Below are 15,716 nucleotides of genomic sequence, written 5' to 3' on the forward strand. Positions count from 1 at the left end.
ATTTCAACAATTTATTCCTCCTTCTAGCTATCATTTGGGAAAGCTTGACTCTTGATCAAACAAGTTATTTGGATTCAAGCGTTTTGGTAGTGGTGTAATTAATTTGAACTTCTTGGTGTAACTGATGAACTCTTAATTTGCAATGAAACAGGACTTGTGTTATACTTTTTAAATAGTTTTATGTTGAACTTTTTACATAGTCATTTTTAGATAGAAAAATCAATAGCTTTTTCAGAGAAAAAATAATTGGGAGAAATCAAGCTACTCCATTATTAAATTTCAGAATTACCATGATTAAATTTTTTTGTCAAATCTGGGTTAATATAAATTTATGAAAAAAATGTATTTGTTCCACGTTTCACAAAAACTGTGGTATCTTGCATATCATTTCTGAAAAAAAGAATGAGGGATTTTTGGAGAAAGGGTCAGTTCCAGATCAGGAGCATAAAATGTGCAGAGTCTAGTATCATAGTTCTCAACTTTTTGGGTTCACAGTCCGTGTGTGTGTGTGTGTGTGTGTGTGTGTGTATGTGTATATATATGCATATATATGTATATATATTTTTAATGTATCAGGAACAGGATCTCACTATGCAGCTCTGACTCATAGTGATATTCCTGTTTCAGTCTCTCCACTGCTGGGATTATAGATATATACCACCACGCCCAGTCTTGGTGGCTAGCTTGGCGTATCTTGGGTGGGTCTGGCACTGCATGTGGTACCAGAGATCAAACCCTGGTCCTTGTGCTTGCCTAGGCAAGTGCTTAGACCACTGAGCTATTTCTGTGGCTCTTTATATTGTTAAACTAATGATAACTAAAAAAACTTATTGAAGTCCTGGCCCCTGCGCCTGCTTGTAGGCGCTTTAATCATTGAGCTATTTGGCTGGCCCTTGAAACTCAAATTTAAATGGATATTCTCTGATAAAATTTCATTGCAGAATCTGAAATTCAATTGTGAGTTTTTTATACTCTGTTACATTAAAATCCATTGATCTGGCTTGAATGTTGAATGGTTCTTTTATCCATGTTTGAATTCGTAACATGAATGGGTCATTTGGAAAATACTGATTCAGTGAGCTATGGAGATGGTTTAAATGTACATTTTATTTTGCTTTATTTTTTTATTTTTTGTGATACTGGGTATTGAACTCAGGACCTTACGCTTGCCAGGCAAGCGCTTATTCTACTGAGCTATCTCCCCAGCCCTTTTAAATGTACATTTTAAAATTAATAAAAATTACATTTAAATGTCACTGTTGATTAATGGTATGTGTATATTTGTGTGTGTGTGTGTGTGTGTGTGTGTGTGTCTGTCTGTCTGTCTGTCTGTCTGTCGGGCTAGAACCCAGGGCTTTGTGTTTGCTAGGGAAGCTCTGTCCCACTGATAAAAATCTCTAATGCTGAACACTTTTTAAATATTGGGAAGCCATGGAGCTCATGATGGTAGATTGATGTTTTTTAGAATTACGATTTTTGCTCAGAAGCCCAAATTTTACCATTGGCAACATCAATCATTTCCTTATTATAATAATTTTGATTATTTTCTTAAAAATGTCTGCCATAGTATCTGAGTAATCAGTTTATCTTTTGCTTTTTGAATAATGATGTTCTATGAAAACTGTGACTAGTTAAGCTTGCAGTTCAGTTGCACAAATATTGTCTCCCAAGATGTCACATCACTACATCAGAAGTGCTTTGTGCACACCAAGAATATTAAGAGTTGATATCTTCTCATTGGTGAAGTTGAAATGTTTTAGGATCTGTGAATGCACAGTAGTCAAGGAGTAAGTGAGCATCAGTACAGTTTGTTGTTACTGCCTTGAATTTGTGTTGTAAGCTCTTTACTCACCATGCCTTTGGACCATCAGTGCAAATGTCAATCATTGTTTTTTTTTTTTTTTCTTTTGGTGGAACCAGGGATTGAATTCAGGCCTCACGCTTGTCAGGCAATCGCTTATTCTTCTGAGCCATCTCCCTGGCCCTGTGTCAATCATTGTCAAAGGTTAATAGTGGCCTAGTATTTTATGAAAAAGGGTTTTGACCTAGTGACTTTCTGAAAATGTCTCAGGTATCTTCAGAATTTGTAAACCATACTCTGAGAATTGCTGGTCATTAAATGCTTTGTGAGACTATAAAGACAGTTTATTATTAAATACTTCTATTAAAGGACTCAATATAGAACTTGAAGAGGCTCTGAATGATCAAAGATAGGAAAATTAACTATTAATATGTGTAGTGGGTAACATAACAAACATGTTTATGAGTCCTGTTATAAGAAATTAAAATACTGCACATCGTTTAACGCTGTGGAGGAGTTTAAGGAATGAACTAATTCTTCTGAAAATGGATAAACATAAGTAAATTAAAAGTTCAAAGGGCCAGTCAAATAGCCCAGAGGACTAAAGCACCTGCTTGGGCAGAGTGCAGGGGCCAGGGTTGGATCCCCAGCGTGCTGTTCCGGCCCTGCCCCCAGGGTGCCCTGAGATGAGGATTGAGACTAGGTGTGGTGGCGTGCACCTGTAATCCCAGCACTTGGGAAGCTGAAAACAGGAGAATCACTATGTAGTGAGACCGTGTAGACCCTTGTACCCCGTAGACACAGGACTAAATATTAAAAAAAAATTCAGTCCCTCATGGGGGTGCATGTGTGTCATCTTAGCATTTGGGAAGCTGAAGTGGGAGGATAGTGAGTTCCAGGCCAGCCTGCACTCTGGAGTGAGATGCTGTCTCAGAAAACCACACATACACAAAATTACTGTTATCTTTGCTTTTATTTGATTAAGTCTACTTGTGGACAACCAAATACAGAAAAGAATCTTTATGGGATTGTTTATAATTTACTTCATGGAATCACTCCAGTTAACAAACAAGGATGGAATGCAGACGTAAAGTTATTACTATTTTATAGCCTGTAGTGAAGTGATGGCTGGGGTAACAGACAGATATTGTTTGCCTCTTTAGATTGTTATCATTTTGCAAGAAATGTATAGGTTACAGAAGCACTCTAATGATATTAATGATTTGTAATTTGAATTCCAGAATGGGGGAAGCTGTATTACATTTGAGCTTTTTCAGCAAACAGATTGTGAGAGGAAGAAGAGAATGCTCAAAACATACAGATTAAGACAAATCTCTTAAAGGATTTTTAGATAGCTATGTGATTACATTTATGATTGCATAAATCTATACATGTAAAATAATTATAGATGAGGGGTTAGATGAGATCACTCACAGGAAAGGAGTAGCGAGAGTGAAGAGAGGCAGGCTGCTGCAGTGTTGTGTTGTGGGGGAAGACTTCAACATCTAGAGGTGTGGTAGAGGATCTAAGAGAAGCAGTCATATGAAAAAAATCAGAGTATGGAGTTACTGAATCCCAAAGAGCGAATTGAGGGAAAAAAGGACTGTCTGGCTTTGATGGCACTGAGATGCTGAATACAAGGATAGAAGTGAGGCTTTTGGGAGACCTCAGGGTGTAGAAGTCACACCAGAAGTTTGAAAAGTGAGAAATATGTGATTAAATGTAGGGTACAGACATTGTTGTCAAGGAATAGCAGAGAACTGGCAGAAGATTCTAGTCATATTTTTGTGCTGATAGGAATGATTCAGTTGAAGGGGAGAGATAGATGATAAGTTGAATGTCAAGTTTATGTAGCGAGGAATTGTTCTTTGAATTTCAGCATAAGAAGCAGAAGAGAGCATTTGTTTTTTAAAGTGAGAGAACACATCATTTTTGCCTCAAAAACTACCTACATTCACTGTAAAATCCAAAAAATTCTTTGCAAGATTCTTGTTTTCTCTGCCACGTCCATAAGCATCTCTGACCTCATCCGTGACCACTCATCTCCTTTTAAGTTGGCCCCGGCCACACAGCTACCTCCTTGTTCTTTGAATGTGGCAGGTGTACTCCTGCCTTGGGGTCTTGGTGCTTGTTTGTGACTCCTGCTTTCTGCTGGAATTTGCAGGGCTTATTCTTAACTTTTTGCTTCTATCTGAACTATCCTTAAATGATTCCTTCTCAGTCTTCCCAGAATGCTCTAAAATCTGGCCCCTCTCCCTTACATTTGTGTTTTTTTTTGGTGTTGCTGGGAATTGAACTCAGGAACCTGTGCTTGCCAGGCAGGAGCTTATTCTACTGATCTATCTCCCCAGCCCCTCCCTTACATTTTCATTTTTCTCTAACCTGCTTTTCCTTTAAAGCACCTTTCACTAACTGACATCTTATATAATTTACAATGTACTTAATTTGACTTTGTTATTATAATGTTCATTTTATGAGGGACACAAATTTTCATTTTGCTTATAGCGTGTTGGCAACACCTGGAACATGACTATGTACAAATGTTTGCATAATGAAAGAGAACAGCAAACAAAGAATATAATATAGGTAGAGAATCAGGTAAGTTTAAAGATCTACTGGTGGAAAAACTGAGTATGTTCTTGTTTCATTTTATAGCTATTTTCTGAAGCAGACATTAATTGAAAGTGGAGTGGGATAGCAAGAAGGGATTTTCAGAGTCATGAGAAGAGCAGAGACAGTGTAAAAAGTCTTGGAAAGTGGAAAGGTGAACTTGCAGGTTGTGATATAAAATCGCTGAACTGGGATTGAATGCACTTTTTTTTTCTTTTCTATTTTTTTTTTTTTATTGGCAAGCAAAATAATTAAAAACAAAACCACAACAACCTTAAAGTTGAAACAGCAGTAGGTCACATTGCTGCTAGAGTTCAGATGTACCTGGTATACATGCTCTCTCACTGTGAGGCAGAACACAGGCACATGACTGTGCACTTAGGTATATATGTGACCAAGAAGAATCAGAAATGGAAACCACCAGAGAAGAGACAGCATGAAGAACTTTTCATCATGCAATCCCAAAGCGCTCTGCTCTTTTCTTTTTCTTTGCCACTGTATCCTCTGTAGTTCCAGTTCCGGCTGAACTTGTGACAATCCCGAATCTCTCCTTCTTCTTTTTCAGCTTCTTATCATCTTCAGACTTTCTAGAGATTGAAGAGACATTCAGACCAACTCTTTGTGCTCTTTCCTTTAGCCTATCACATCAACTGTTTTTTCAGAAGGTTCTTCTTCTTTGACGGGCAGTTCTACAGGCTTTGGTTCTTCTTCTTGTTTCATCTCCCAGTACATGTTCATTTGCCTCCTCTTTGGCACACTCTTCAGGATATGCCTGGAGCCTGTTGATGAGCTTTGTTTTATTCCTTAGGTTTTTAAACCATGTGCAGGACATTCTTGCTTTAGTTCAGCAAGCTTCAGTTTATGAAGCTCCACCGTGTCTCCATTGCTATCTTGTTATCCCTCAGTGCACATTTGTGATTTGTAGTTTTCTGAAAATATTTTCTTAAATCAGATTTTAGCAATAATTACAAAACAGTTAAGGAAATGTGACATGCTTTAATGTTTTTAGAAGAGTAATGATCTTTATAATATTGAATTTAGAGTTGATATGAAATATGTTCTAATATAAAGTAACATCCTCTTTAGTGTTACCAATAATTCACGGATTGTGGGACTCTTGGCTCAGCTGGAGAAGATCAGTACTGAATCTTCAGAATCAGACACTGCTAGACATGTTACATCAAAAATTCTTCATCTGGTTCAAAGTCAAGGTAAGCTTTAATTTTTTTTTTGTTTGTTTTTGAAATGCATTTTTTATTGAACTGAGGGCATTTGCACTGAGCTATGTTCTCAGCTGTTTCTCTACCCTGACCCCATCCCTCTTTATTTCTATCATTTATCCTATTCTATTGTAATATTTGAGATTGAACCCAAGGCCTTCAACACTGAGCTACATTCCCAGTACCCACATCTACTTAAACTTTAAAAAGTTTTTAGACAGAGTCTTGATTAGGCCTACCCAGTGCTCGAACTTTTGATCCTCCTGTCTCAGCCTCCCAGAATGCTTGAATTACAGGTGTATGCCTAGTTAGGTAATATCACCGCTGAACATATGCTCTCATACTGCCCCTCTTCCTATGTTGCCACCTGCTACTGTAAGTAGTGGGATTCCTTGAGGTTGTATAATGTAGTGTTTCTGTTTATAGTACTTTGGATTAGTCAGCCAGCAACATATTAGTAGTGAAAGGTTGTCCCTCATTTAGTGTAACCTAATTGTCTGTCTACTTGGGAGAGGCTAGAAATTTATAGTTGAAAGACAAAGAAATGCAAACAATTGATAATTTTTAAGGTTTCTTTACCACTTTAAAATTCAGGAACTGCTAATGAAAACAACAAAGACACTAAGACTGACAGAAATTAGGGGAATGACAACATCTGATGCTTTTGAAAGGCTTAGGAGACAGTGTATTCACACATACTGTTTGGAGCATAATACTTGGAACAAATTTTGGAGAAAATAATCTGGCAGTGCTTCTGCAAATTTAAAGTGTACCTAGCAGGACAAGACCAACACCCTGGGAGAAAAGGTAAGACCTGGAGAATTGGCAGGTACAGAGAGAAATAAAGGACATGGCAGCAGCATTAGCCTCTAGAGAAGCCCATGGATACTATAATCTACAAAAATAGTGGGGTTTTACTCTGAAAGTGACTCCTTCATGATAGGTTAATGTTAGAGAAGAATCCCAGGGCAGTGCCTGCCATAACACCAGAGAGTGCTTAGTCAGTGCCATATTGGGAACAGCTCCACATCAGGGTTTCCACTATTACCTTCCCACAGTGACCACTCAGTGTTAGGCAGCCATGGAGAGGATGTGGGTTAGATTTAGAGCCCCTGAAAAGATAAAGCTCAGGCTGGGAAAAGTATGGCCCCTGGCCTCTGTAATGTGAAACCAGGTCTAGGGAGTGAGATTTTCAGAGATGGATGGATCTGAAAGGGCTGGGTTAGGTCCAGCAGTCTGCTTGAACTCTGACCTGGTGTCTACCTTCATCAGAGACCAGTGGCCTGATTGCTTTCTCTGTCTACCAGTGTGAGCAAGAACACATTTCTACTTGGATGGTTGACATGGTCTGGGATGTATAGGTAGAAACCTCTGGAGCCTGGTAGAAGAAACCTCACAAACCCACAGGCTGTAAAGCTAAGCAAAGAAAATCATGACTTGCTGAATTCTAAGACTGTAGATGTTGGAAAGAAGTTACTCATTCAAAAATACAGTATTTTTTTTTTTCTTATTTAGGACAGGGTCTACAGGGTCTCATTACATAAATCAGACTCATAGTGATTCTCCTGTTTTCAGCCAAGTGCTGGGATTACAGGCATGCACCTCCACGCCCAGTCTCCATCGCTGTCTCAGTGCGCCCAGGGGTGGGGCCAGCACAGCCGACTGGGGCTGCACTTGCCTAACTAGGTGCGTTAGCCTTCTGAGCTAGCAGGCCGGCCCCCCAAAATACAGGATTTTTAAGGGGGATGGACCTTAATGTTTTACTTTCAATTTTTTTTTTCCCTTTTTAATTTCCCCAGTAGAATTCTTTATCTCATTTCTTTTTCCTGCTTATCTTCTATGGGTTAATTTTTGAGATTCTACTTTTTTCAGTCTCCGTGCCCCTAACCCTTTTAACTTTATTTGTTGTTGTTGTTTTTTTTTTGGTAAATTTTATTTTATTTATGTGTGTGTGTGTGTGTGTGTGTGTGTGTGTGTGGCCAGCTCAGCCCACCAGGGGATGGGGCTGGCTGGCATGTGGTGCTGGGGAATTGAACCACGGTCCCTGTGCTTTGCTAAGCTTGTTTTAAGTACGTGCTTTAGACCACTGAGCCATCTCACCAGCCCCTTTATTTGTATAATCATTAAGCTTTATGAATCTTTACATAGTATCATGGTTTGGGGTTTTCACAAAGGGAATAATACTGTACAGGACACATTTTATAAAATTATTTTATAAAAAGTCTTGCAAAGAATCATATACCAAGAGTACAGGAAATCTGTCCACACACTAAAGACCAAAGAATCCAGCTGAGGGCCTGTATCCTAATATCCTGCATGAGTCCAGCTGAAAGCCTAGAGCTCATAATGCCTTCCGCAAGTCCATCTGGAGGCCTAGATCCCACAACAGTTCTCATGCAAGCCTACTTCACAGAATGTGTGCTGGGAAGGTCCCAAGGTTAGTGGTGGAAGCTAGAAAGTCTATGCCAGAGGTATGAAGGATCTGTGCTAGTAGGCAGAGGGATCTGTACTGGAGCCAGGAAACAATGCTCAAAGAATGAACCAGATCTCCTCTGAAGAGTCAGCAGCAGTGAGGTCCTGAGCTCCTCTGAGGATGAGAACAGCTGGGCTCCCATCAGGAAAGCCAATGCGACAAGCTTCTCTAGGAAATGAGTAGTATACCGCCTTTCCCTCCAGAACCAGGAAGGGATCCTCAGAGTGAGGATCAGAGTGCCACAAAGTGAACTGTAGCCACCCTCAGGAACAAAGAGGTCCCAAGCTCCTTGTCTGACAAGAACAACCAAATTCACCAGGAAAGCCAGCATGACAAGGTCATTCAGCAGAATAGCCATGGAGAACCAGCAGCTTCTGAGAGTTCCCCCAACAGATTCTCCAATTTTCCTGACAGCCTCTCAACAGCTTCTCTAGTTCTGCCTCATATGCTCCTGCCAACAGTCCTCAGGTGGGCCTCCCACACCCAGCACCAAGCTAGTTCAGTTCAGATGGATGTAGCAAGTTGACCACAGTTGGCAAATACACCACACATAGTAAACTGTATCATTACTCTTGAATACTACTGGGTTGTTAATGGAGGTATAGTTGCAGCATTTACATATTTATGTCATATTTGCACATTTACATATTTATGTCAGTATTTGGCTTGTGTTAGTGTTTATAATTATAAATCCCTTTTTAGTATTTTTGACACTATCATTGTTACTGTTTATTGCTCTTGCCAGTGTGGCATAGTTGTCAGTATTGATTGGTTTTCTTTGCATGCCAGTATCTGGAGTGCCTTTGTGTTTATTCCTGGGAAACTTATGTGCTGGGTCAAAGACACCGCAGCAAAATAAATGGAGGTGGTTGAATCTTGGGTCAGAAGCAAAGCTTACACCCAAAGTGCATCACTGAGAAGCAGACACATACTAAAGATATCTCCCTATGGCAACAAAGTCTTCCACTATAATCAGTTTACAAACCTCAGCACAAAAACAAAAAAAACCAAAAAACCAAAAAACCAAAATGCTAATTAAAAACATGAGCGGACAATGCAGCAAAATGCTTCTAAAAACTGTGAACTCCCCAGAGCTAGTACATGGGCTAGTGAAGGGGAGGGGTCATAAATTAAAATCCACAAAACTGAACTGTTAGAACATTTAAGAAAAGCAAATCAGTAAGATGCTCAGCAAGCTCAGAGAAGTTGACTAAAGAGATCATGGACTTAATAAAATGATCAGTGAGTCTAAAGGTGATGCTAATAAAAAGCTATCTGAGCTAAATAAGATAAACTAAAACATGCATGACCAGTTTAGCAGAGAATTATAGTCCTTAAAAAGGTACCAAATGGAATTAAGTATATTAAAAATTCTCTTGAAAGTATGGCTAGTAGAAACAATTGGTGTGAGGACAGTGTCAGAACAGGAAGACAGGGATGCTGTTGGAGAAAAATACCTTGAAAACAATAAGACTATATGAAAACTACATCCAATAGCTTTTAGATGATACAAAGAAGACAAAGATTAATTGGAATTAGTGGGAAGTCAGAAGACAGTACAAATGATGTGAAAAACCCTGTTTATTGAAATAGTAATAGAAAACTTTCCAAAAAAAAAAAAAAAAAAGGAAAATAATTCAATACATCTAAGTAAGATATATAGAACCCCAAATACTCACTATCAGAAAAGAGCTCCTATACAACATATTATAGCTGGGATCCTAATAATCTAACACACGGACTGAATTTTACAAACTGTTAGAGAAAAGTAACAACTTGTAAAGTAAACCCCATTAGAATTATAGCAGATTTGTCAACACACACCTTAAAGGCCTGCCTGAAGAGTTTGGAGTTAGGTGTTTCAGCCTCATAAAGAAACCAGCTCCTAGCCTAGACTGATACAGCCTTCAAAACTTTCTTTCAAAATTCATAGGAAAATATGTATCTGTGATTAAGCACACCTAAAGAAATTTATTACCACTAAACTAGCACTCCACAAAATTTCTGAAGGATGTTCTAGAAAGAAACAATAAAGCTCACAGTGTAAAAAAGTCTTACTAGGATAAATACACCAGGCAGTTAAGTAGGAGGAGATAAAAAGGAGATCAACAACAGGAAAAAAAAAAAAATCAACAACAGGAAAAGGGCAATACCTTTCAGTAATAACTCTATGTGAATGATCTCAGTTCTCCAGTCAAGAGACACAACAAAAGAATGAAATTAAAAACTCAATAGTGTACGATATTCAAGGCACACATTTAACCAAAGAGGAAACTCAGACTCAAAATAAAAGGATGGGAAAAGATATTCATGCAACAGGAATCCAAAAACAGGGTGGTATTCTATTCAAGTCAAAACTGATCAAATCATTTAAAGGATCATACATCTCAGGGATCAAGTGATGGTTCATCATATGTAGACATGTAAAGCAGTAAATATAATCCATCATATAAACAGAAGCAAAGACAAATATCACATTATTTCAGTAGATGCAGAAAAGGCCTTTGACAAAATCCAATATTCCTTCATGATAAAGCCCCTTAAAATAGTTATAAAAAGACCATTTGTCAAAAAAAGAGATAAAGACCATTTGTCAATCTAATAAAAGCATTTATGACAGCTATTCCCACTTATTTATTTGTTTGTTTGTTTAGGTGGTTGGCTCAGCTCACTCTGGGGGTGGGGCTGGTGTGACATATGGTACTGGGGATCTAACTGCAGTCCCTGCACCTTTGCCTAAGTTTGCCTAAGCAGGTGCTTTAGACTGCTGAGCTATTTCTCTGGCTCCTCCCAGTGTCCTAGTAAATGTGTGAAAACTGAAAGCTTTCTGAGATCGAGAACAAGACAAGAATATCCACTATTACAATTCCTGTTCAGTGTAGTTTGGGAAACATTAGCCAGAGCAGTTAGGCAAGAGAAAGAAATAAAAAGGATAGTATTGGAAAGACAGAATTTATTTATTTATTTATTTATTTATTTATTTATTTTTATTAATTTTATTGAGAAACAAGTAGCAATGAGACAGTTTCAAAACGGATTAATAGTACAGTTTCAATAATTGATACATTGCATATTGTTGTCTTCCTAGTGGTTATTCATAGTACAAGATGCAGACATGATATCCTGTCCAAACACTATTAGTACAAATCTTTCTTCTCATTGAAATAAGAGAAAGTAGCTGTATGTCTATCCTAACCAGAATTTAAATTATTATTGTTTGCAGATGACATGATCTATGTAAGAAACACAAAAATTCCACCAAAAGACTCTTAGAATAACCATATTTGTCAGTCTATCAGGATACATAGTCAGTACAAAAAAATTAGTAGTGTTTTGCTATACCTATAATGAACAAATTGAAAAATAAATTAATACAGTACCATTCCCAGTAACATCAAGAAAACATTCATACTTGAATATTGAACTAACCAAGGACATGAAAGGCCTCTATAATGAAAACCACAATACTCTTAAAAATAAGATTGAAGAGGACATCAGAAAATGGAAAGATAACCTTGTTCCTGGATTGCCAGAGCCAATATAGTCAAAATGGCCATACTTTGAAAACTAATATATAGATTTAATGCAGTCCTAATAAAAATACAATAACATTCCTTCCAGAACTAGAGAAAACAATCCGAAAATTCACATGGAAACCAGAAGAAACCCACAATAATACAAACTTCAATAATAAGAGCAAGGCAGAGGCATCACAATCCCAGATTTTAAGTATAGTGGTAAAAACAGCCTGGTAGTGGTACAGAAACACATGTTAATCAGTGAGACAGAATAGATGATAGAGAAACAATCCTGCGCACATTCAAGTATCTCATATTTGACAAAGGAGCCACAAACATACAGTGGAGGAAAGCAGCCTCTTTTTAAATGATGCTGGGATAAAGGGGCTATCTTCACACAGAAAATTCACTCTATACCCATATATATCACCATGTACTAAACTAAAATCAAAATGGTGAACAATATAAATGTTAAAACAGAAAAACTTAGTCTGCTGGAAGATACAGTAGGTAACTCTTGAAGACAGGCAAGGACTTTCTGAACAGAACGTCAGTTGCAAAGGGCTGGTAAGATAGTTCAGTGGACTAAGTGCCTGCTTTGGCAAGTGCAGGGGCCAGGGTTTGATCCTCTCTCACAAGCCACGCTGAACCCGCCTCTGGGCTGCGCTGAGCCAGGCAAACAAGTCTGGGCATGGTGGCACACATCTCTAATCCCAGTGCTGGGGAGGCTGAAAATAGGAGGATTACTACGAGTCTGAACTGTGTAGTGGGAACTGTACCAAATACATAAATGAAGAAAACCCAAAAAACAAAAAAACCTCAGTTGCAAAAGTAATAACATTAATAGTCAACAGATGGAATCAAATCAAATTAAAAAATCTATGCAGCAAGGGAAACAACCAACAGAGTGAAGAGACAGCTTACAGAATGTGAAAAGATTTTTTTACCAGCTAGTTTTTGGAACAAGGGCTAATACCTATCTAGAATATAGAAAGGACTTAAAAACAATTAGGTCATCCAAAATAGAATATTCACTCAAACAATGGATAATTGAAATGACCAGACACTTTGTAGAAGTAAGAGTGCTAATGGCCAGTGAATACATGAGTGTTCAACATCAGTGGCTGTTAGAGAAATACACATAAGTGTAGCAATAAAATTTCATTTTGCTCCACATAGTATAGCTATCATCAAGAAATCAAATAATGACAAGTGCTGGTGAGTCTGCAGGGAAAAACAAACTCTTTTTCTCTGGTAGGAATATAAACTAGTACAACCATTTTGGAAATCACTGAGGAGTTTACTTGAAAAGACTAAACCTAGAAATTCCATTTGACCCCGTATATTCCTTGTAATATCTTCCCGAAAGAATTAAAGACATGATATTATATGATACAAGTATAGCCAGGTTTAATAGCAGTACAGTTCATACTAGCTAAATCTTGGAAGCTGCCTGGATGTCCATCAGCAGATGAATGGATACAGAAAGTGTGGTGTTTACACACAATGGAACACTGCTCTTGTCATAAAGGTGGATAAATTTGAGTCATTTGTAGTGAAGTGGATATACTTTGAGATGACAATGTTAAGTGAAATAAATCACACACACAAGGTTAAATATCACATGGTTTCACATAAAACTAAAATATAAATAAAGAATGAAACAAGAGATAGTAAGTAGTGAGGTAACATTTTTACTTATATAGGTCTTGCTTTAACTTGGTTTTAACCACCCAGCAGAAAAGTGTTACCTTGAGGTATAGAAAGTAATGCCATAGTAATATGCTAAACTATATAACTCTGAGCTGTAAAAGGCTCAAGTCAACAACTTCAGACATTTGCCAGTTCTGCCCAAAACCCACTGTTGTTATGGATTATTGGACTATATTGGGCTATTTTGCTGAATTGAAGTACCTACAATAGTTGAACTGGCATAGTTTTCCAAATACAGCTTCTCTAACAACAATGGAACACCCATCTCGAAAAACAAAACCAAAAAGGGGGACATAAATGCCCATTTTATAGTGAAAAAAAAATATATATAAAATAGAATAGATACACAGCTACCTTCTATTAGTTCAGTGAGAAGAAATGTCTGTACTAATACTGTCTAGACAAGATATTTCTGCATCTTGTCCTTTAAATAACTACTATGAAGACAACAATATAATGTATTTATTATAACTGTCCTACTGACCTCTTTTGAAACTCTGCTATTTTTTCTCATTAAAATGAATAAAAAATAATAAATTAAAAAAAGAAATAGTGAGCTAGATCTTTTGCAAGTGGAAGGGGATCAATAGATGAGGCTACGGGGAGGAACAGAGGGGAAGGAGTGAAAAAAGAATCGAGATTTATTATGTACATGTGCTGAGTTTCCATAAGGAGCATGATTGTTATATACTGCAAACGTACAAATAAAAAATTGAAATGTTTTTTAGTCGTTAATGAGACATTTCTACTTTAAGAAATGTATTTGACTGAAATAAAAAGCCTAGCATCAAAAGGAATGTTTGGGGAGCTTTATTGCAGTGTTGTTTGTAATAGGAAAAATCAGGGAACCATCTGAATATCAGTCCATGATGGATTGGTTGGGTAAACTTCAGTATGGCCAAAGTAGAATGTAGTAGCAAAATACATGTTAGTGGTAACTTCTCACAGAAGCTCTTGTAGCTTTAACCTTTAGGCTGACTTTAACCATTATTGAGTTTGTCTGTCTCTGTCTGTCTGTCTGTCTGTCTGTCTGTCTGTCTGTCTATCTGTTTGGTACAGGGGACACAGCTGGGCCTTGTAGTGTTCCTCCTGTCTCAGCCTCCCTGTGCTGGGATTATAGGCATATGCCCCCCATACCCAGTTTTGGTGGCCGGCACAGTGTGCTGGGGTTCTGGGGCCAGCATATCTTGTGGTACTGGGAATTGAACCCAATCCTTGCACTTGCCAGGCAGATGCTTAGACTGTCAAGCTGTCTCTCTAGCCTGAAACCATTATTGTTAAACGTTTGCAGAGAGCTTGAAAATAGCCTTTTATGTAGTAGTGAATGATGTTTTCTGCGGAAGGATTGGTAGTGCATATTAGAGACATTGCAAGCTCTGGTTTCTGTCAGCTGCACACCTAGTCCTTGGTACACAGAAGGAGCCTGAGATGATGCATAAATGAGTCAGCATGACTGAATTAGTAGGCTTTTCTTCATGAACGCTGAAAAGTTGTGATATATGGGATATATATTATGTGTGTAATCTGGGGTCCTGGGGCCAGCATATCTTGTGGTACTGGGATGTATATTATGTATGTATTGAGTTGTCCTGGTTACATTAATTTTACATATTAACTACAGTATAAATTTTACTCAATTCCTCTAAGGCCAAGATCTTACTTTATACAAGATAAACCATTATGCTTGTATATAATATTTTTAGGTGCAAGGTAAAACACAAAAAGGGAGGATCCATGCAGAATTCTTAGTATAGTCTCTCAGTAGAATAGGAGTAAAATGAGAGCTTTTTTTTTTTTTCTTTGTGGAACCAGGGATTGAACTTAGGCCCTTGCGCTTGCCAGGGAAGTGCTTATTCTACCGAGCCATCACCCTGGCCCCTGAGAGCTTTTAATTTTGTTTTAGACTTTGTACTTTCCAAATTTTTGGAAAAAGCATGTACTACTTAAGTATTTAAGTGATTAAAAAAAAGCAAACAAACTGTTACATCACAGGGTAGCCATGTAGTGGAAACCTAAACGGTTCACTCTCTAGTTTTCATTGACTGTATTACATTTTTATTTATTTTTTTAATGTTCTTGGAAAGATTTTTTAAAAATCTTATTGTATTTTTTTTTCTTGTGGAACCAGCGATTGAACTCAGGCCCTTGCACTTGCCAGGGAAGCGCTTATTCCACTGAGCCATCTCCCTGGCCCCTATCTTACTGTATTTTTTAATTAATTTTATTGAGAAACAGCAATGAGACAGTTCCAAAGTCGATTAATAGGACAGTTTCAATAATTAATACATTGCATATTGTTATCTTCTTAGTGGTTATTCCTAGTACAAGATGGAGACATGGTATCTTGTTCAAATACTATTAATACAAATCTTTCTTCTCAT

General features: G+C 37.7%; 1 protein-coding gene and 1 pseudogene across 2 annotated transcripts in view; one reads left to right on the forward strand and one right to left on the reverse strand.

The window, feature by feature from the left end:
- Agtpbp1 (ATP/GTP binding protein 1) overlaps positions 1–15,716 on the forward strand; it is a 262,969-nt gene that overhangs the window by 47,608 nt on the left and 199,645 nt on the right. For both annotated transcript variants that reach the window (XM_023699137.1, XM_023699138.1), the window contains exon 3: positions 5,498–5,622. In XM_023699137.1, the coding sequence (XP_023554905.1) occupies positions 5,498–5,622 (125 nt within the window). The remainder of the gene's footprint in view (positions 1–5,497; positions 5,623–15,716) is intronic.
- On the reverse strand, positions 4,863–5,404 carry LOC111812067 (annotated as a pseudogene).

The sequence above is a fragment of the Octodon degus genome, unplaced genomic scaffold (assembly GCF_000260255.1).
Source record: "Octodon degus isolate 3935 unplaced genomic scaffold, OctDeg1.0 scaffold00111, whole genome shotgun sequence".
In the NCBI taxonomy this organism is placed as follows: Eukaryota; Metazoa; Chordata; class Mammalia; order Rodentia; family Octodontidae; genus Octodon; species Octodon degus.